This window comes from Homalodisca vitripennis, chromosome 4, assembly GCF_021130785.1.
Source record: "Homalodisca vitripennis isolate AUS2020 chromosome 4, UT_GWSS_2.1, whole genome shotgun sequence".
In the NCBI taxonomy this organism is placed as follows: domain Eukaryota; kingdom Metazoa; phylum Arthropoda; class Insecta; order Hemiptera; family Cicadellidae; genus Homalodisca; species Homalodisca vitripennis.
The window spans coordinates 70,260,657-70,283,381 of record NC_060210.1 but is presented as its reverse complement, the minus strand read 5'-3'; the positions used below and the strand labels follow the sequence as shown (position 1 = coordinate 70,283,381).

At 32.3% G+C, this 22,725-nt stretch overlaps 1 protein-coding gene across 6 annotated transcripts in view; it reads right to left on the bottom strand.

Annotated features, from left to right (window-relative positions):
* LOC124359488 (transmembrane protein KIAA1109 homolog) overlaps window positions 1-22,725 on the bottom strand; it is a 227,975-nt gene that overhangs the window by 77,983 nt on the left and 127,267 nt on the right. For 3 of the 6 annotated variants that reach the window (XM_046812252.1, XM_046812254.1, XM_046812253.1), the window contains exons 45-54: window positions 12,726-12,867; window positions 8,607-8,788; window positions 8,372-8,519; window positions 7,174-7,427; window positions 5,809-6,016; window positions 5,183-5,353; window positions 4,777-4,994; window positions 4,519-4,654; window positions 2,555-2,737; window positions 1,711-1,861 (exon numbers count right to left, since the gene is read on the bottom strand). In XM_046812252.1, the coding sequence (XP_046668208.1) occupies window positions 1,711-1,861; window positions 2,555-2,737; window positions 4,519-4,654; window positions 4,777-4,994; window positions 5,183-5,353; window positions 5,809-6,016; window positions 7,174-7,427; window positions 8,372-8,519; window positions 8,607-8,788; window positions 12,726-12,867 (1,793 nt within the window). Of the gene's footprint in view, window positions 1-1,710; window positions 1,862-2,554; window positions 2,738-4,518; window positions 4,655-4,776; window positions 4,995-5,182; window positions 5,354-5,808; window positions 6,017-7,173; window positions 7,428-8,371; window positions 8,520-8,606; window positions 8,789-12,725; window positions 12,868-21,642; window positions 21,710-22,725 lie in introns of all 6 variants that reach the window. The other 3 variants (XM_046812255.1, XM_046812257.1, XM_046812256.1) reach the window with 2 other exon arrangements.

Below are 22,725 nucleotides of genomic sequence, written 5' to 3'. Positions count from 1 at the left end.
ACAAGTAACAGTTTTGCAACTGTAAAAATAGTATTATCAACTATTGCACAACTGCTTAGTTACGTAACCGACTGACGATGCAGTGATGTGAGCATTGTTATTTATAAACAAAGTTCCACTGTTACTGAATAAAGTGATAAATGTTGGTTTAGTGATGGTTTAATTTATTTTATTTGGTTTCTTAGTGATACAAGTTTTATTTTTCTTGATCATGGTGTAAAATGAGTAATCATTTAGACAAAATAACGGTGTGCATGATACGTGATATGATGTCAGATTCTGAGCATGATTTGGAGGAGGATGATCATATTTTAAATGAAAATAAAAGATCATCTGCAATTCGGTTTGAAAGAATCTTGGGTCAAATTTATGACTCTGGATCGTAGGGTGAGTTTTTTAACGACAATGATCCTGATCCAGAATTTGAGGTTAGGCCTAATGATCAAGACGTGAATGATGCTGAGTATGATTATGATAGGCCTTCCATTAGTACTAACATGAATAATTTCTTTCTTTTATGTTAATTTTATATCAAAAACACATTTATAGAACATTAGGTGGTTAAAAAAACTTTTATACAACATTAGGTGGTTGAAAAATAAAACGTTTATACAAAGTTATAATTTTCAAATTTTATTTTTTCCATTATATTGTTTACTTTATAATTTTGTTCAAATAATTATTTTATCATAAAAATGCACATTTTCTAAAACTGTGTGTTCTCCTCCTTAATTTCATATATAATATGTTAGGTTAACACAATGTCTTCATAATTAAATAAATTTTAAAAAATCACAAAAAAACAGCCAGTATACTGAGCAAATTCGATGTTATAGGCTTAGGGTTCAATGTAGTTACAATGGTGTTAAATAAAATATGAAAAATAAGTGACGTTAAGTTTTGTGAAAGTGGTAAATGGTGGAGAGTGGGTGATTAGAAGGGGAAGGGGTTGATGTAAGATAAATAAATAATATTTTTTCACCCCATCATAATTTGAATTATACAATAATCATGAAATAAAAGTTCCTTAAGCACTAAAAGTACATTAATAACTATTTACTTTCATTCTTATTAATAGTGTTTGAGAATATAGTAGTTGGAAAAATAAGGTGCCTTGCATAGAGCTTCTCCACAGCCAGTGTAGATGTATTGTACTTATTTCTAACCTTTTGGTTCCTACACCATTGTATTTTAACAAACAAGGCATTTTCTAAAGGCTTACTTTACTTTCTGAATAGACAACTTGAATGCAATAAATTAGATCCATATTCCACTCATCATTGACCTCAGAAGTCTCTGAGTGCCTAATTTTTAATACCTGGCAAATGTAAAAACTATAATATTTCCTTATCTTTATTATAATTTGTTCATCCATAGTGACTGAAGAACTAATAAAAAATTAAACAAAACTCATGCTGGACAGCTACATGTAAAACTCATAATGAATAACAGAGTCCTGTTTCGATTACACTGCCTTTTTACATTGTGAATAGTCAACAAGAGCTATTGGTATATTTTCTTAAGATAGTCACTAGCGTGTAGTAACAACCAATCAGCACTACTGTACAAGTGATGTGGTTCAAAGAAAAATTTCAATAGGCACTAGTCCATCAGTTAACAACCTGACAGCTGATAAAAATATTTAAACACCGGCTTGGCAGTCCCAAAAGGTTAATAGTGAATAAGACACCTGGTTATAGGATAATTTACCTGTGTGCAATGGTCTTGGTCTCAGGCATTGTAGCATATAAGTCAAGCAAGTAGTAGACAGTCTTCCAGCACCGAGGAGTGACAACTTCTTCCTTACTGACCATCAGCCCTGGCGCTGCACTGATGGTGGCCTCTCCAAGGTTCAGGTAACCTGACACATCAACTGTCATTTGTCACTGAAATTCTATATTCAATTTGCTTAATCCAAAAATGTGAAACCTTTTAGTTAAGCTGATCACTTTGACAAAAACTTTTTGCTGTATTTACCCAAAATTCTCATATGTATTTTCAAACCCATTTGGCTGAACCTACAATTTTAATTAATACAATAATACCACTAATTAATATAAGTTTATATCATTAAACTCATTACATAAAAATAATATTAAGTATGCCACCAGTAACTTGTCATCGATCTCCTTGGGAGCAATGTGGAAGATGAGTGCAACAGAGATCTTTTTCATAAATTTTCACAATTCAACCTTGACTAAGCTCCAATAGTGAAAACTGTACAGGCCTTGAACATATTTATTAACAGTTTATACAGGTAGTTGTTGTAGTTTACAAAATAACATTATCATTACTCCACTTACTCAGGCTCGTACTGTAATTTATTTTAACCTATTGCATTATAGCTATCGCTATTATTTGTGTTAACTACAATTTTGACATAATGTTGTAATCTCAAAAACTAATGTTAATCCTGATCTCATGACTGAAGTTAATCCTATAATCACAAATATTTTGCCTAGCAAAAATCAATGAACCTACATCTGATATTAACGTAACATAACATATAAAAAAGAGGAATATGAGGAAAAACAGATAAGCATAGCGAACCCACCTTTAACACTTTTACCAGTTGAGCGAAGTCTCTGGGCAAATGATGTGTGTCGTGATCGGACTGATGATGATGGAGATATTATTGGTTTACTTTCACTAGGAGAGTGGGGGAAAGGTAATTTGGTCTTCTCTAGGTCTGGCACTGTAGTCAACAGTGGAAGAGTCATTTCAGGCATATCTAAACCTAAAACCAAAGCGATTATTTAAAATTTTAAAGAAGAATTTCATGAAATGAAAATCCAAAACCAACATTACCATATTAGACACAATGTGTAAAACAAATACTCTGGACTATGCAACTGGTACATGAGTGGAAAGTTAAAGAATTGCCAAAATAAGTCATACACATTCATTAAAATGTTTATAATGTCAACAAAATTGCTACTTTTTATACAAATTGTTGTGTTATGCTTTAATACAGAAAATTACAATCAAAAAAAAAATATCATTTCATATTTTTAGCCATTCAACCTCCACCTAAACTAGTGCAGCTGACGATTGATTTCTGTTCTGGGGAAATTGATTTATTTCAAGATAAACCAAGTTGTGTACTTATACAATGCAAATTGGCTTTCGGCTCCTGGTCTATAAAAAAATGCTGGTTTAAATAAAAAAATTGATTAAAAAACAACCAATTAACACTTAAAGTGTGTCCCTGTAGTTTTGTGCAACTGCAAAACTGTGCAAGTACACGGATCTTCACCTTCACCTGAATTATATAGTGTAATCAGTATTATTATAGGTTCTGTTTACTCTGTGACATTTACCGGGATGTTAGTATCACAATTCACCACTAGAATGAGCCTCATGTATTGAATCATCATACTGACAAAGCATAAACTGTTGGCTTGTTTTTCAAAATTTCACTACGCAAAAACAATTTATAAAGTGTACTATACCGAAAAACTACAATGTGTAGTTCAATTGTACATAACCAGTAACTGAAAGTTGGTATGTTCATATGAGACTTTGTAAAATGGATTGAAATATGTTTAGTAAAGGTGGTTTGTAATAAAATAAATTCGTAAGCTAATTTTTAAGATTAAAGTCTACACTAAACATTTGTTTTTTTCTTATTTAATTTTTAACAGAGTTCAATAGTTTTAAAGTCAAAATAAAGAAGAAAACAAGGAAATTACAGATATATAAGAATTTTGTACATTTTTGATTTATGATTTTTTGAAAGAAATAAAAACACCCAGCATTCTATAAAGGAATATGTAATTCAGAGACATCACTCAAGAGTGTAAGGATGGTTGTATTAATCCATAATTGTGCATGATTTATAATAAGAATACTTCTAAGAGACTTTGTAAATTTCATGTACACAATTATAAGAATCTGAAAAACATTTATATGGAGCTACAACAAAACAAGTGACTAGATAGTATGTTCAGCTTGTAACAGGACAAATGTGAGTATAACTGCCACATATATAATAAAAGTGCAGGTTAATGCATTCAAAACAATCCATAACTAAGGAAAAAAGAAACATTTCTAGAAAAATATATAGTAAATTCCAATGTTAAATGTTCCAATTAAATGTTGAGCAAAATCGTTCTAGCAGATAGAGAGATAAATGTCTGCACAAACATTGCTCAAGTATTATAGTATGGGCATTATAGTATTAAAACACTACAACTATAAAGTAGTTTTAACTCTGATCCAGAGTACTTTCAATCAGAGCAATCTTTAATACTTGAAATTATCAGTGTTTTACTACAAGAGGACACTTTTTTCATTCATAGTCAAACAGATGTATAACAATAATAATAATAATAATATAGTTTTTCAAGTGACAATCTGCTACTGTTGAATAGATAAATATGTTGAATACATATATTGGAAGGATTTTATCACTCAAAACATTACATGGCTGCAACAAGGACAATAGCTTATATAACAAATGAAAAGGTAATAAGCTTACTATGACAAACTTTATAATAAATTACACAACTGACCCACCTGAGACTACTGCAGGTGGAGTTTTTGCCACCACTTTGCTATCAGGCTGCTGTTCTCTCAGCTCTGATTGTGTCTCTTTCACGTTCTGGTACATGTTGCTGATCTGGTGCAGTAACCTTAGCAGGGGCATGTTCACCTATCCAACAGCAGGAAAAACTGTATTCATAAAAATAAAAATTCCAACACTGGTAGACTCAAGCTTATTGTTTTGAGAAGACTGGGATCATGAAACTAAATCACAAGAGTGAGTGAGTATACCTGCTGAGCGATGTAGCGCACAGAGACACTTAAGTTAAGAGCCGTACTGGAATGTTTCTTGAGCTGGCCCCTGCTGACATAGAGCATGTTGCGCCTCTGCCGACTGAGGTCCTCTACGATCGTCATATCTGCCACCCGACACAGCTCCAACTCCACACCCACTCGCTCACAGACAAACGCCGGGGTCTCAGGTGGGAGCTCCAGCCAGAACTTGTTCTCTGAAGTAAAAATTTTAGATTATGTACTTTGACAAGCAGAATGAGATAAGCATGTTACAGTGATTTGTTTCCAAAGAAATACAAATAAATCATGAGTTTTAGATCTAGTAGGTATTTGGTTCTAAACATATGTACTAATAAAGACATGAGTAGATATCAATTTAGAACTTGGTACATATACAACTTACCTGGCTTATTCAATTTGCCAGGTTGAGTACCTGCATTTTTGGGTCCGGTTCGAGGCCTTTTATCTTGAGGTTTTCCGTATTCACTTACAACAATATCTATCCTCATTGCTTCCATTCCTCCAACCAAGGACAAATTAGAGCCCCATGAGTCTAAGGAGTTATTTCCTGAACCTAAACAACAATATTTTCTGTAATGATCTAGTAAGCAACTGTAACATAATGTATGACAATAACTATTATGCAACATAAATGCAAACAAAAGTTGGTCATTCTGATTAAATGTAGAATATTTCCACAAATTAGATCAATTAACTGGAACTATGATGTATTAAATTCTATCACATATTGAATTAACAATACATTTAAACATGACACACAAAGTGTAAAATTCTATGATTATAATATTTGTAATAGTGTTCTAACTAAATAATGTCTAAAATGCAAGAAATAATATTGGATTTGTATGTGATTTAATGAACATTAAAAATTTCCTGAGTATGAATGAACTCCGGAATTGTGAAAAGTAAGTGAATAAATCAGGATTGCCTTTCTACATATTGCTATATGCAATTCAACTGGTATAGGTGTGTGAAACTGACAAATCTAGTGTTGAATGCTAGACCTACCAGCGTTACTGATCATCTGCTGTGGCATGACACCCAGGCTGGAGAGAAGAGGTTCAAAGATAAGATGAGCATCCAGCAGCCGCAAGTTGTCATGCATTGGGTACAGACTGTAGCCTGCTGCAGCCAATAGCAGGTAGTCTGGGTTGACAAGGTGAGTCCCAGGAGTCACACTCACACCAACACCTTCTGTTTCTATCTTCGGCTCGGGCTAAACATCAACACAAGTCAGAGTATTAAAGATAAGGTGAGCATCCAGCAGCCGCAAGTTGTCATGCATTGGGTACAGACTGTAGCCTGCTGTAGCCAATAGCAGGTAGTCTGGGTTGACAAGGTGAGTCCAAGGAGTTACACTGGCACCCACACCTTCTGTTTCTATCTTAGGCTTGGGCTACACATCAACAAGTCAGAGTAATAATTGAATTCAATTGAAATAATGATAAGGATGACTTTGGTTTTCTTATGAAACATAAAAGTTGTAAAAAAATTTTATGAGGAATAGACAACCCTTGTCACATAAATTTAAAACTAAAACACCAAAATGTTAAAATCATTCATTATTTTCTTCCTGTTCAATTTCAATAGTTTTTCCATTCATGTTGGAAAAAAAACATTAAAAAAATGGTTATTAGTTTACTTTCTATGCATGCTTATAAGTAATTAAAAATAAATCTTTTTACTACCTTTTAAAGTATAAATGATTGGAACCTTGCAAACATAAATACTTCGTGTTCAGAAAATTATATTCCCCATAAAGTAAATAAATTATTGCACAGATTTGATATGAAAACATACTAGGCTACAGACTTATAAATTTGAAGTGTTAGTACACAATCGTCTTTGCAAATTGAAAATTGCAATTAATTAGTTATAATTTATCATAGTTAATATAGAAAATGAGAATTTATTAAAATATTAGTCAAAATTGAAACAGTCAGAAAATAAGAGCACTTTTTAACACAATTAAAACTGCAAATAGCAAACTATATTCATGAATCAGGACAGAACATGTATAATAATAACCCATGTAAAAATAATATTTCAACTATGAATTGAACTACGTATTAAATATTTCACAAATCAGTGTTGTCATATGTACTTCTGTTTCTATAAAACTGAGGCTTTACAGTTATTAAACTAAGAAAAAGAATACGAAAATATGTAATTAATTTGTTTCAAAATTCTACCAAAATATCATTAATTGTACTGATTAACAAATGTTATAATAGTTTAACAATTACCTACTTTTAGATCATTACCCAAAGCTGCAGGGATTAATAAACAAAAACAGATTTAAAATAGATCCATGTGGAAGCCCATGTCATATTCACATTGTATCTTGACATTATAATTCAAATTATAACTAACCCAAAAAGCAGCCTTGTTCACAACTCCAGGTTCGATCTTGTCATTGGCAGTCTCCACAAAGTCCTGGTGCTTGGCCATCCAAGTATAGAGGTCTTCCCCATCACGTGGGCCCGGTACCGGCATCTGGTATGTGCCGGGTGACAATACCTGATTGTCTAGGCTGGCAATGGAAGGTTGGCTATCTGGCACAAGGCTGTGATGTGATGAATGTGACTTGTGGTCTTCCTTCAGTGTTGAGTAACCAGTACCAAATACTGCACATAACATCTGTTAATATCAATAGACAACAGACAATGGATCTGTATGAGCACAGATCTTATCCAATGAATATAGAGCGTAAATAGAGATTTGTCGATTGTTTTATAGAGACTATTGACAATAGTTATAGTTTAAATATGGTAAAACTATAAGATTTTTATGATACTTTTAATAAAAATGTATTATTTATATTTTTTGTGGTTGATTTATTGATTTTCTAATTTAATTATGTTACTTTTATTTTTATTGAACCTAAGAGAGTTTACTGAAAACACATATTCAGGTCCTTAATGTGGTCTAGAATATTGATATTCAATAATTGAGGATACTGATTACTACTAATGTGCATCTGCATATTGAGTAATACTAATAATATTTGAATTTATTTTTATGAATAAGTTAGTGCTACTTTTTATATCAGAACCAAAGATTATTTTTCTGTACCTGAGAATGGTGCCTTTTGAAGTCAATTGTAAAAGAAACATTTTATCAAATCAGATAACATTTCTTGAATCCCATAATTTTTATTTGGTCAAGTAATCATTTCCTGTCCATAGACCCAAAAAAGCGTTTTTACAGTTACATACAAGTTTTACAGTGAAATACTTCAATTTATGTTGGAAAATTTCAGGAGCATAACAATTATTGAAAATGTATGTTATATGAAGAGATATATTTTTAATTATGAACATGGGAGTCTCATCCTACTGATCTCTTGTTTTGTACCTTTCTTACGATAGGTATCATTTCATAATGTGTAACTGATGTCAGGTAAAGGATATTTTTAATGTTTGAATTATAACTCTTACAGAAGTTTAGATTACTCATATCCCTTTACTAATTTTTATAGAAGATAAATGAGTTAGTACAAATTTTTTCTAATACAAACAGTAGAAATATATTTTTAGTAGTTAGAATATGAGAACATCAAACACATCACCTATGCCTTTGTCTCCATGGCTATCCCCACGGCGATGGTGGTGATGCAGAAAGGGGTTGGTACCACTCAACAGTGGAAACACAATGCTGGCTCGGGATGATGAAGGAGGGTGAGAGGGCAGCAGTGACCGCTTCCTGGTTATTCCCGGCTTTGGACAGAATTAAGTTAATTTCTATAAGTTCTGACATCAATTGTTACAGGTAGACAGTACGTGAGATTTGAGCTATTCAGTTACCTGCTGGACCGAGTTAGGCGAGGTGGGGGAGCTGAAGACGAGACTATCGAGGGGTGTGAGGTGATGGGGTGAATTGTGAGCAGGAGAGTGTATGGCGATGGCAGGACTGACCCCAGTCACAGATGCTCCAGGGTTCACGGACGATGGTAGAGCTGTACACACAGCTGCTGCAGGGGAGACAGCTATAACCACCAATAATGTGTTCAAAACATTGCCTTGTTTAATGTATTAAAGTAACAGAAAAATCTAATTTTTTATGTAATTATTTTGAAAGTAATTTGTATAATTATACTCAGGAAAAATGTAGTACTAAACATTGCTTAAATTGTTAAATATTTAAGAAAAAATACAAATTTCAAATATTCATAGTAATAAACATATGTAAAATTTTCAGTTTACCATCTCTTGTATAGTTATATATATAAATAATAATATTTTACAATATAGCAATATATCAGTTGTTAACTATTTTATAGTCATTAAATAGTATGATGTAATTAAAAAATGAGGCCCTAAAAAGATTAAAAAATGAATTAAACTGTAAAACAGGTTAAATTATTGCTGAATTGTTCAAAAGAAAATATATTAGATCAAGCGATCAAAACATTAGCCCAAATCAGTTAAGATGTTTCTAAAGAGATGTGAATAAAAGTGAGTATCTTGCGTATAAAAGCATACTATAAAACACGTGCAGGTTAAGTGTAAGACAAGCAATATGAACCTATCTTTGCCTGTGAAAATATGACTTATTTTAGTTTTAATTATCTCTACGTTTCCTACAATTTCATTCAAAATTTCTGAATCACAACAAACTAAGATTTTATAAACAGATATATTCCATTATTTGGGCATTTGCTTTTGTGTGATAAACTGTGGCTGGAAATGAAAAAGTGTACGTCTATATACATTTAGAGAAAGCTTCTATATTTACAGTATTTAAATTAGATATTTCAGAAAAATTAGCACAAAACATTTTGCACATCAATATTTTATACAGCAATATACACAAAACAATATTATACTCTTAATTTTTATATCAATTATAATATTAGTAAAATATATATATTTTTCTTTATAAAAAATTAAACTTATGGGTTATACTTTAATACATAAATTGTTAACTTGTAATTGCATTAGTAAAAGCTTAGTACGATCATCAAACACTTATAAAACACTATAAAAGCACACACACAAAAACACATAGAGTTAAACAAACACACAATCTTGAGATTAGTAATTGACTTAGGTAACTTCAAAATTGGGTTCAAAATTAAAACATCCAATGTTTAATAACCAAACAATTAAAATACATTTATATAATTTTTGTGAAGTAAGGGTTAACTTAACAAAATGTATTCCTAAGCTTTTCAGTTAATCGTACAATTAAAGAGCTTGTAACTCCTATATATATTTGAAAATAGTTTATCATAAAATTTAAATTTAAATGATACACTTATGAGGGAGTACTCCAAAGTTCCTGGAATAGTCCTGTACTATGCAAGTTTACATTACAACTTATTTCTCTCAGTTGGAGAGTTTCATGCAACTTTCCCAAGTAAAGTGCAGTTATAGGGTTCATTCATCTAAGACACTGGTGTTTGGTCAAAGTAAATCTCTTAGTACATGCAGTTTTGTTTGCTGTTTGTTTAGTTCATTAAGAAGTTAATTAAATACAGCACTACTGCTAAATTTGTATCACTGTTAAATAACACATTGCTGAAACTGACAATTGTTTTTTTATTTAAAAGACAGTGCAATATTGATTAATGACAAATCTCATTCTACAGAGTGTCCCAAAACTGTCTACCAACCTTTTTAGGCAATATTCTCAGACCAAAGACAAACCAAAATATTGTATGCAATCAAACTTTCAAACAGTCACTATTTTGTATCACTTATCTATTTTTAATTTAAGATCTGCTAGTTGTAATAAATTGAAATTTGATACATAGCTTTATAACTTAAAAGACCTAAGTACAGTACAAAATTACAAGATTTATTTTTAACCCTTTAAATGTCAAGAGCCCAAGAGATCGGCCTGCGGGTATTTTCGAAAAGTGCCGCGGGTTGATAAGTATGGCTCTTCAAATGTTTATTATTCTGTTATTAAATGTAGAAATATGTCATGGTACTTAGTCTCATTTTATACATAATAAATCAAATAAACATATACTATTTATCTTGATTTGATATTTTATAGCTGGCAAAAGCTATTTGCCAAATATGAGAGAAAACTTTTATGTGAGTGCACACTTTCAATATTTTGCATTAATATACGTAGGCTATCCAGAAAATAGATTACGTTTCGCTCTATAGTCACTAGGGGCGAGAATACTTGGCCATTTTATGTCAGGGCATTTCTCAATTCAGTACCTATCCAGTCGTTCTAGTGAGAGGTTACTGTCACTCCTTGTTGTTTTACAATAGTAGTTTAAAATGTGTGATGCAACTGAATATCCTGCAAGTTGTGAACTGCGGTAGGTAATACAGTTGTCATTGGCTAAGCATAATAAACCAACTTGAGATTTATCACTAACTATGAGAAGTTTATGGGAACGATGTGATTATTGAAGGTGGATTGCATCAGTGATGTATTAGGATTAAAAGTAGCTGAAGATAGCTTTCGATTCTTCATATTAATAAATGATGACAAACAGAGTAGACGGCCAACAGTGTGACCAATGAAATTGTCTCTAAAGTTAATGAGATGATTCAAGAAAACGGCCAATTCACAATAACAGAAGTTTCACTCAGTTTCCCTCAAATTTCAAAGAGTTTGTTACATGAAAGTGTTATGCAGAAGTTAGGTTACCATACATTTTGTGCAAGATGGGTATCAAAAATATTAACTCCAACCCATAAAAGTCAGAGTATGGCTGTTTCTTTGATATTTTTGGAGACTTGCCAACATTGTCGGCATCAAAGATTATGGCAACTGTTTTTTTGGACAGGAAAGGAGTTCTTCTCGTTGATTTCTTAGAACATGGTACAATAATAAATTCTGCGAGGGATTGTGAAACCTTGCAAAAGTTAAGAAGAGCAATTATAAAACAAGCGCAAAGGAAAGTTAAGAGTTCAAAAATTTTGTTTTTGTACAACACACGGCAAATCGGACTCAAGAAGTCTTAGATTCTTTAAGTAAATTTAAAAAGATTTTAATATCCAAATAAATATTAAAAGTCATATCTTACTTTCCCCTATTACAATAAAACAAAAATCGTCCCCGCCATTTAAAACATAACATTTCTACAAAACTAATTTTTCTGTAATTAGGCCATTAAGTCACAATACCATGTACCAAAGTTCTACTTATTAAAACAAGCCATTCTTAAATAAAAAATGGAGAGGTTAAAAATACAACATGGTGGATGTTTGAGTAATTATTAAGTTTAAAAAAGTTTATATATGATATTTTTGTTTGTTAGACCCAGGTAAAATACCTGAACAGATTGATAGAGTTCCAGAGACATCCTGTAGATATCTGTCATAATCCTAAACTGATAGAAAACGTCCAAAACAGTTTGTGCTTTTTACTTGAAAGTTGACACAGAACATTAGTTATTGGTAAATTATCTGGAATAACAGAACTCATTTTTGAAATTTGTCTTAAGATACAGAAGTGTAGGGGTTGCTGGAACATGTACTATGACAGTGCTCCTGCAACAATTATTTTACTTCATTCGTTTTTATCACACATCAACATGACTTTTACATTACACACGACATTGCACATTACACAGAAAAGTGAGTGTTTTGAGAAAGTGGAAAAGGTAAAGGAAACACACTTTACCAAAACTTAGAAGTAACTTTAACTGCACAAAAAATGTATTGTACAAATGGGCACAACTTATCAGTTGTGTACTGATATGTACTTAACTCCTGAGGAGTTATGAGGTGCTTGACCACCAGTAGAAATATGTATCATGCTTCAACACAGCCCTATTTCAGGAACTCTTGGGTAATCTCTCATATATGTACACTTTGTCATGCTAATTTATTCTTTGGCCTAATAGCTTAATAGTAACTTCTATCTAAAATTACTATTCTAATACCAACATTGGGAATAAGCGACAAGTCGACATACACTAAGAGAGAAGACATAAAGTAAGTTAAGCATACCGTGTTTGTGTGCGGTGGCGGTGGCTTTGAGGACTTTGTGCAATGTGGAACCACCCTCAGCATTGAGGAGCATGGCACATTCGTCAGTGACCTCACACTCTTCACCCGAACCCTCCCCCTCACCGTCCGTAAGCACATTCTCCTGGACAAGTGCCCACACTCTACACTCAGTCTAGACTAACTCTTCATACCTCACACACTTCTCAGAGATTACTAACCAGTTACACACCTCCTTACAATAGTAATACCTACAAGTTGGTACGGGTAATAATACATTATTTGCCTAAGTTATTTGCATAGAAATAAATTTTTATTTTTACCATTTTGAGTGCTGATTCAGATTACAATTATATTTGGGCAACAATTTTCTATAAACAAATTTATAAGTAATTCGATGGAATAAGAATTTATGTAAACCATTTGTTATTCATACTTATGTTTATATTTTTTTAGTACGCCTAACACAGCAGTTGTATATATTTGATATATTTAAATAAAATATCGTCAAGGTTCTTGATCAATAGTGTCTCAATTGTACAAGGGTTTTTTATCAAAAGAACATGTTATAATCTCATCATGTATATTAAGCTGTGAACCTTGGATTTGACATTTATCAGCAGGATAACGAATTAAAGGCCTTTAGATAAATGTTTACAATTTATGGATTTTATCAAATATTAAATAACTTTGTCAGCATGCAATTCAGCTAAGGTGTACAGCAAAAGAGGAACATGTCTTTCATGTTTAAAACTTTTTTCAGGGAAGAAAACACATTACACAATTGTCCATTCTTAAATTTTACATGATAACTTTATGTGGGCATCAATGCAGACCATTACCAGAACATCTCAATAATCTGTGAATGATGGAGGTCCAAGTAGTTTACAGGCAAAATACATACCTCCATACTCATCGAATTATTTGGGAAAGGCTCAAACCTATTGAGCTTTATCAGGGCCTTACTGAGCTTTATCACACTTATATGGACCCAGATAATTGTAACTTGGTTGTCCGGAGAGATATTTACACTTCTCTTTTTATCTTGTTACATCAGAACCTCAGCTCATGTGACCATCAATAAGACATTACTACTTGAATGACAAAATATCCCCCAACATCCCAAAGGTCATTTCGAAATAGTTGAAAACAACTGTCCCATTTCTGCACCATTAGTCTTGTTGGAATGGGATTGGCAAGAAACTCATAGTATCCATCAGAGCTGTGATCAAATGGATAATAAAATGTCCTCTAGAACTGCTGGGGCTTGAGGTAATTTCCATCTCCACCCCTAATACTGAGCAGCTGAATCATGCCTACAAGCTTGTAGTCCCTAGATGGAGGATTAATAGCAATCTGCCTTAACAGTGAGATGCCTTCAATTAACTACTCGTGAGACAGAAAAGTTTTGCTATTCAGTAGGAGTGTGATCCCCCTTTTAGCCTTTTACACATATAAGATGTCTCCAATTATCTCAGAGTCAATAATAGTTGCGTAAGGTTTCTCTTCCCCCTGTAACGAAAATGAAATATTTCCAAGCATTTCTTTGGTGTTTGAGATGAACTCACATTTGTGTACCTAGTGCTTTCCTATGTTTATGGTTCAGACCATAACTACAAGTTCATGGCTTCCAGCTGGGAGGTCAATATACCTTGATGTAATGTCCCTTAAAGTCCATACACCATTCTGTTTCACTACAATAGGCATGGAAGCCCATGGCATTTAGCATGGGCATCCTTACTTTAATGAGCGATCTTCCCAAACCACCTCTCTTGTAGTCTGTAATGATCATTGAACGAAGAGCCTCCTTCACACCATTTAGAGCATCATACTGTTCCACTGCACAGAGTCGATATAACACAGCAGAGATGGTACTCAGTAATAACCATAATCCAAGTGCAGTAATAGAGATTGGACGTAAACTGAGTAACTAAATCCAATCCTTTCTCACTATTTCCGACCCTGAAGTTCATGGCCTCAAACAGTTTCATTGGCTATCTTCAAAAATAACAAAAATTTTTATAATCATTGGGTTTTTATGGAACTATGTAATTTATGCAATAATTATGTATTGCAGTGTATATTTTACAATAATATGTTAGTTGAAAAAAACTCCTGCTTCTGCATGTAAAACAGTATACAACATATGAATATTCTGACTAGTTTTATAAATAATGTATCATAAAATCTCAATTCAGTTTTTAGTAAAAAAGCTACACCAATTAAATAGTAATACTTGGATGCACCTGGTAATGTTTGCATGAACTAATGTCTGTAACTAACTAACTAATGTGTGTAAAATGTTTTATAATTTCAATTTAAATAATTTAAAATCAGATTGTAAATAAAGAATAGGACTGATGATGTATAGTAATTAGTGTTGAGAATTGATTCTCTTTATATAAAAAAATAATTGTGAGAAATCATTAAACTCCAGGTTGCGCAATGTTAAATGATCGCTCCAATTTCTGCATATTGCATGTTTATTACAAAATAAACGTAAATGATGGTAACAGAATTTTGTCAAACATTTGGCACCATTACGTGTAACAACAACCAGTATAACTATGTTTCAAGATCTACAATTTGATCTACTTTTCAGATTGAGATAACTAAACTAACTTTTAGACTAGAATCTGGGGAGAAGTAAACAAATCATACTAATTCTTTTTACACTAGGAAGTCAAAAATAGCATCAGATAGTCCAAAACTCCATACACATGTCTAAAAATAATAATAACCCGATACAACATCAAAGGACCTGAGAGAACGTAACGAATTAGGTAGCACACAGACTGACAGAGTGCTCTTTTAGATTTTGACCCCAAACCCAATAGAAGTCTTCCTTGGGCCAAGAGGAACCTACGTACCAAGCTTCAAATCTCTAAAACAATTTTTTTTATTATTATTTCTGATTCCTGCAATTCAGATTGGTAAATCTGTTAATGTTAACCAAGTTGTAGTGTAGGAGTAGGCTAGGTAGTTATCCATCTGAGGAAGAGATCAGATTGCACATCTTGAAACAGAGTGTTACTGATTTCTGTTACACATAACAAATGTCCAAAACAAAATCTTTTTACCTTCATAACCCCTCTAACATCAAAAACAATGTACATGTAACAATATACAAAAACTTGCTGAGCATCTTGGTTGTATATTCTTAAATATGGGATTTCTTCTTAGAAAAACTTGATTACATAAGTAATAATAATGTGTTACCTAAATAATTTTTATATGAGATAAATCAGTATTTTGTATAAAAGACCCATTTTCAAACACAATTTTTTTTATAATCAAGCTATACAAAAATTTCTAATTTTCTTAAATATTTCTTAATAGTATAAATATTTTGTTAAAAAAATTTATTTTTTCATAAGTAATATTAAATATGAATTTCTGTTGAAACCATGATTAATTTTTACCACATTATTTGACAATTTCAAAAAGTAATTTTTATAGTATTATTTTTCATGGTTATACTCATTACTGTTGTATATAGTATGAAAGAATACATAAATGATTTATGATTAGTAGAAGTCACATGACAAATACAGCAAAATTGAAATTGTAAAATTAAAAAAATTCAACAAGAAAGGTCCACATTGTTAAAGATTGATATAGATATATATACAGGGTGTATATTATGTCTGGAAACACCCAAATATATCCTTTAATAATTTAAATATAAATTTGAAACCTCTTACAATCGTGATAGAGATTGGGCATCTACTTTTTGGAACAATGTTTTGTTATGTCACACCAACGGGGGACGTCCTGCCGAGGGTATCGTGAATATTCTTAATGGAAGCCTATACCTTGTGATACATAATTTTAAAGGTAATAGCTTACTGAATTGAATGCCACAAACCGCATCTCAAGGGAATTATTCTATCAGAAAATAGAGCATTTTTAGTATTGAAAATTTACTGATGTTCAACAATGTAATTTTAACATGGTTCTTGCCACAAAATGTGTTACACTAATTTTTTAGCATTTTTTTAAATGTTCAATTAAATAAAACAAAAATTTCATTTTAAGCTGGTTCTATTAGCACAAATTTGCCAGTTTTTATTACAGTACAATTATGGAAATACTTATGTTATTGATTTCTTATTACAAATAAAAAATAATGTATGCTGTTAGAAAAGTCTTACAACAAACGTTGTATTTGGTGTCAAAGCAATTGTTCGAACTGTGTTCCTTCTACGGTTTGACAATGAGCCAATCTTGTGTAAAATGATTCAACAGAGTTGCCTAACATTTCTTCAGTTATCAAAGCAATCTCCTCTATAATCCTGTTTCTTAGGTCTTCCAAATTATGAGGCTTTCTTCTATAAACATTGGATTTTAAATGACCCCATAGGAAATAATCGATTGGTGACAAATCCGGAGATCTTGGAGGCCATTCGATTTCTCCTCTTCGGCCAATCCATTTATGAGGAAACCTTAAATCCAAATACTCTCTTACCTGTCTCCCATAATGGGGTGGAGCACCATCCTGCTGAAACCATACATTATCAAAGTATTCTCCTGATGCAATTTGAATAGCTGGGATTATTTCATTTTGGAGCATATTGTAGTAAAGTTCGGCATTTAAATTTCCATTGATGAAAAAGGGTCCAACAATTTTGTTACCTAAAATTCCACACCATACGTTCAGTTTTTGTGGTTGCTGTGAATGGGACTCAGTAATCCAATGTGGGTTTTCACTAGCCCAGTAACGGCAATTGTGCCTGTTAACATTGCCATTTAGGAAAAAAGTTGCCTCATCAGAAAATAGTATGTTGGTCAGAAAATCTCTATTGTCATCACATTTGCGCATCACAAGTTCACAAAACTCAACTCTTCTGTCGTAATCATCCTCACTTAACTGTTGGACTAAATGAACTTTAAATGGTTTGTATTTATTAATTTTCAAAATCTTACTCACAGACATAGGGTGCATATCATGTTGCTGTGCAGCTTTTCTGAGCGATGTATGTGGGTCTTCAATAAATGTTTGCAAAACATCTAGTGCATGTTCTTCATCTGTTGCAGATTGTATCCTACCCGACTTTGGCCGATTACGTACACTCCCTGTCATTTCAAAACGCTCAATAGTTTTTGATATTGTTGAAACACTTATGGGATTCCTTTCTGGGAAAGTGTCATTAAACAAATTACAAACTTCCCGATAAGATCTTTGACGATCGCCATATCCTCGCATCATCAACAGAGTAATTCGTTCTCTTTCAGACAATTCCATTAAAATGCCAAATAAAAACTGAACTACTGTAATTAGATAACTTGTTGACAGCAATGCTTCAGAGACACTGATTAACTCGACAGGAATGCTATGACCTTTGTCCATTTGTAATTCCCAAGCTTAGACCTGTCTAGTGAAAGCTCCATGCTCAACAAACTGAAACCTGTAGACAAGATGATTAATAACACAATAATGTTTCTCATAGGCTAGTGACCTTTGTCTCTTTAAACCTTCCTGCTGACTGGAAAACACCAAGTACAGATTCATAAGTAATCAGAGAAAGTGACTCATAAGTTTTATTCATTGTAATAAAAACTGGTAAATTTGTACTAATGAAACCAGCTTAAAAATAAATTGTTTATTTTATTTTAATTGAACATTTAAAAAATGCTAAAAAATTAGTGTAACACATTTTGTGGCAAGAACCATGTTAAAATTACATTGTTGAACATCAGTAAATTTTCAATACTAAAAATGCTCTATTTTCTGATAGAATAATTCCTTTGAGATGCGGTTTGTGGCATTCAATTCAGTAAGCTATTACCTTTAAAATTATGTATCACAAGGTATAGGCTTCCATTAAGAATATTCACGATACCCTCGGCAGGACGTCCCCCGTTGGTGTGACATAACAAAACATTGTTCCAAAAAGTAGATGCCCAATCTCTATCACGATTGTAAGAGGTTTCAAATTTATATTTAAATTATTAAAGGATATATTTGGGTGTTTCCAGACATAATATACACCCTGATATATGAAATAGATATACAGGGTGTTTGAAAAGTATGGGTACGGCTTAATATTTTAAAAACCATAGGAGATAACATCTATAAACTTTGCACAGTGTCATATGGCTATGTAAACTATTTTTCCTTGCTATTACCATGACATGCCAACCATGGGGGGACGGCCCACAGAGGAAAACATGGAAATCTTAAATTGAAGCATGGGTCGAGTGATACCTCATTTGAAAGAGCTCACTTAGTAGAGTTGAATGCCGCAAACCGCATCTCAAAAGGTTTATCCAATCAGAAATGGCGGCTTGTTTTAGGTACACATTGTGAAGTACATTATGCGCTGCCATTTCTGACTGGATCGTCGTATTCTGATGCGGTAGGCGGCGTTTCACTCTACTAACCAATGTGTTTTCACTGACTTTTTTTAATTAGCAAATTATGTTATAAATTTACAACACAATAAATAAAACTAAAAAACATTGGTATTTATTGTGTTTTATTAGAGTTAGTAGAATGAAACGCCGCTCTGACTGGATCGTCATATTCTGATGCGGTAGGCGGCGTTTCATTCTACTAACTCTAATAAAACACAATAAATACCAATGTTTTTTAGTTTTATTTATTGTGTTATAAATTTATAACATAATTTGCTAATTAAAAAAAGTCAGTGAAAACACATTGGTTAGTAGAGTGAAACGCCGCCTACCGCATCAGAATACGACGATCCAGTCAGAAATGGCAGCGCATAATGTACTTCACAATGTGTACCAGATGAGGAAGGTAATAACCTTACCTGCTGATAAGGAATTTCCAGATAAACAATGCGATATCAGCGTTCTACAATCGATTGGGATATTGTCAGCAAACTGAAGGCAAACACTTTGAACATTTGTTATAACTGTTTTGGTAAGTGATTTGAAGTAAAAGAAGTAAAATAACAGATTAAGTGTCTCAGTTTTCTCTAACAACCAGAATGTTTGCATTTGAAAAATTCTGTATTTTATAATCTTTGAGTGTCCGCCATTTTGTAATGCGTCAACTGTTTTACGTCAGATTTTCGCCAAAATGTTTCTAATTAAAAGAGCTTTAATTTTATGTACGACTCGACCTATGCTTCTATTTAAGAATTTTCACCAACCCCTAGCGGGACGTCCCCCATAAGCAGGATATCATGGTGAAATACATAAAATAATAGTTTTATATGAGCAAAAGCTTGATGTAAATTTTGGTTCTTATATTGTAATTAGTTCAAAAGTTATTAGACCGTCCCGGGACTTTTCAGCACCCCTGTATATGAATATAATATTTACATATCCAACCTACTGTTTCAATTGATAAATGAAACAAACTCTCGAATACATTTTCATGGAACTTCATTTAAACATTGTGTAAGACAAGTTTTATTGTATTATTTCCACAGTCAATAGGTTTTGGCTCTTTTTTTAGTGAAATTGTTTGGGGTAGGATTTTGTCTGATTGCATAACAAAAGTTGTGTAGAAACAAATTTCTTTAAATTTGGTCTATAAATAAATAGCCACGTATTTTACACATTCATGTTATGATAGGGTATGTAAGGGTGCCTTTAAAAAGCCAAACTTGATTGAGGGTGACTGCAAATATGGCTGTCAAAAACAATAATGGCTGTTGTAAAAACTACATTTTCAAATCTGAAAGAGCATCTTTTTAATTTTATTCTCCAATAAAAAGCAATTTGAAAAAAATTTTATTTTGAAAATAATTTATTTTTGTCCTATAACTCATTAAATAATTATATTTTAATTTTAGAAATAATAATACTTTGTACAGTTTTGTAACTTTTGACCACATGCTGTATTTGATAATGTGTACTTTTATACTTTTGGGAGTACATAAAAATACCACTTTTAATTCATTTCCTCAAGCAAACTTACGGTAAAAAAGACAATGTTTGAAGTTGAGCCCAAGAAATACAAGAAATTACTGAACACTTGTGACAGTGGGTTATGTGATATAATAATACAACTACGCAGCTCTTTAGTTATTTCCTTATTTATTTGAGGCTTGCAAAGAGATATATCAACTGTTTATGCAAAACTACTGTAGTGAGTGGGTAAAACAGTCAAGCAACATTAGAAGAATTGCTATAATCATGGCAAATGTTCTTTTGTTACTTGAGGGAGTATAAATTAAACCAGTTGGCTCAAATGAGAAGACAATTCCATGCTAGACTATGTGTGTAACCCTTGTTTTCTAATTTTTAAGAAATATTTTTGAAAATTGGTGTTCCACTATTCGTACTATTCTCATGTGACTAGTTTCTTGTAGACTGATGTCTGTTTTCTTTGTCTTATTTTACAGGCTACCATGACAGATAAAATATATTATATTACTCTAATCGTTTAATTAGTGGTATAATTGCTACCAATAAAGTAGTCACTTTATCAAGTTTAAAATTATTGATAACTGGTTTATGGAGTAATATACATTCCTTAAACATAATTGTTTATGTTCAATAACTTGTAATTCATTGAGTTCAACTAAGGGAAAACCCGAAAGTTAAATCCAGACTGACAAATTGTCGGGAAGATTCTTTGTAAAATGTTAAAATTCTTAGTTAAATAGATGACTTAGGCACCTAATTAAAAACTAATCTATTGAGATATGGATAGGTCTTTAGTAAAAATCTAACAACAGTTTCCTGACTAATGAGTGCAGATGGTTATTGATGAAGGCCAGATGGCTGTGCACACTGTAAGGTTAGCGACACAACATGCTGGTTATACAACAAACACGCTGTAGTGTTAAGTCAGAAAGCGATTTAAAGACACATTTGACGAGCCAAGCCATGCAAAAAGCCCTTCCATTTTCCTCCACCTAGCAGGAACCTAAAACAGACATGATTAGGCCTGACATGACAGCACACAGCCAGGCCTTATCAGCAATGATCAAATGCTTACTGAAGATCTCGTCCTCGCTGATAAGAGACTGCTCTCGAGTCGAGAGATGTTCACTTCCAAAGTGGACCTGCTCAATAACAACAGGTTACATTGGACGAGGCCTTCACCATCCCTAACAGGGGTCAACACTATATCAACCTTTAATATTACGTCCAACTGATAAAATTTTGAATACAATTTTTTCTGGAGATTGTTAACCCTATTATATGAAAGTTTAAATAAGAGAAAGTAATCGGTTAATTTTGATACCAAAAATACTTCAAACACGAATGTGCAATCAATTTTTTACAACTTTGCAGAGCTAATTATGAAAGTTTTATAAAGTTAAATCAATTGCATTAATTAACTTTTAACAATTAATTTACATACTAAAATTATAAAATACAAGACCTTTTTAGTGTTTCGACCAAAGTGGACACACTGTGTTTCTAGTTGAAATATCATGCATAAATTATGTACACTAGTTTAATCGTTATTGTTGAAATTATTTTATTATTAGGTATTATTATCTGGATCCACTTATTACTAATGATGTACTAAATTTACATTCTGGTAGAAATATGACAATGAGAAATACACCAATTTGTCGATAGGTGTTTTGCAGCATATTTTTAATCAGTGAGATTTTAATGCACTTACAATAAAATAAAGAACCCAGTTACCAATACTGCTTTATAAAACATTGGCTGATTCCAAATTCTGATATAAAACTTTTTGTGTCAGGATATGTTTTAATCTTAATATTTTGTCTTTTCAAACTAAATTTTGATATATAACATGTATCACAACAATAACTAAGCTATTGACAATGCTAGTTAAGCATCTCTATCTTCAAGGGACATTTTGGGACAGTTTATTATATCAGCTGCAATGTTAAAGACATGCCACTAAATGGATGTTTTTACTCACATTTAAAAGTTTCACATATACAAAATTATACTTGTACGTTGTACTTGATTTCAAGGTTGAAGAATTTATTTAACGGTTCAAATTATTGTGAAACTAGTTATGCATTGTAACACTAGTATCTACATTTTTACACAAGTCATGTTGGTAAAGAATTGTGATTTTAATGACTGTTCA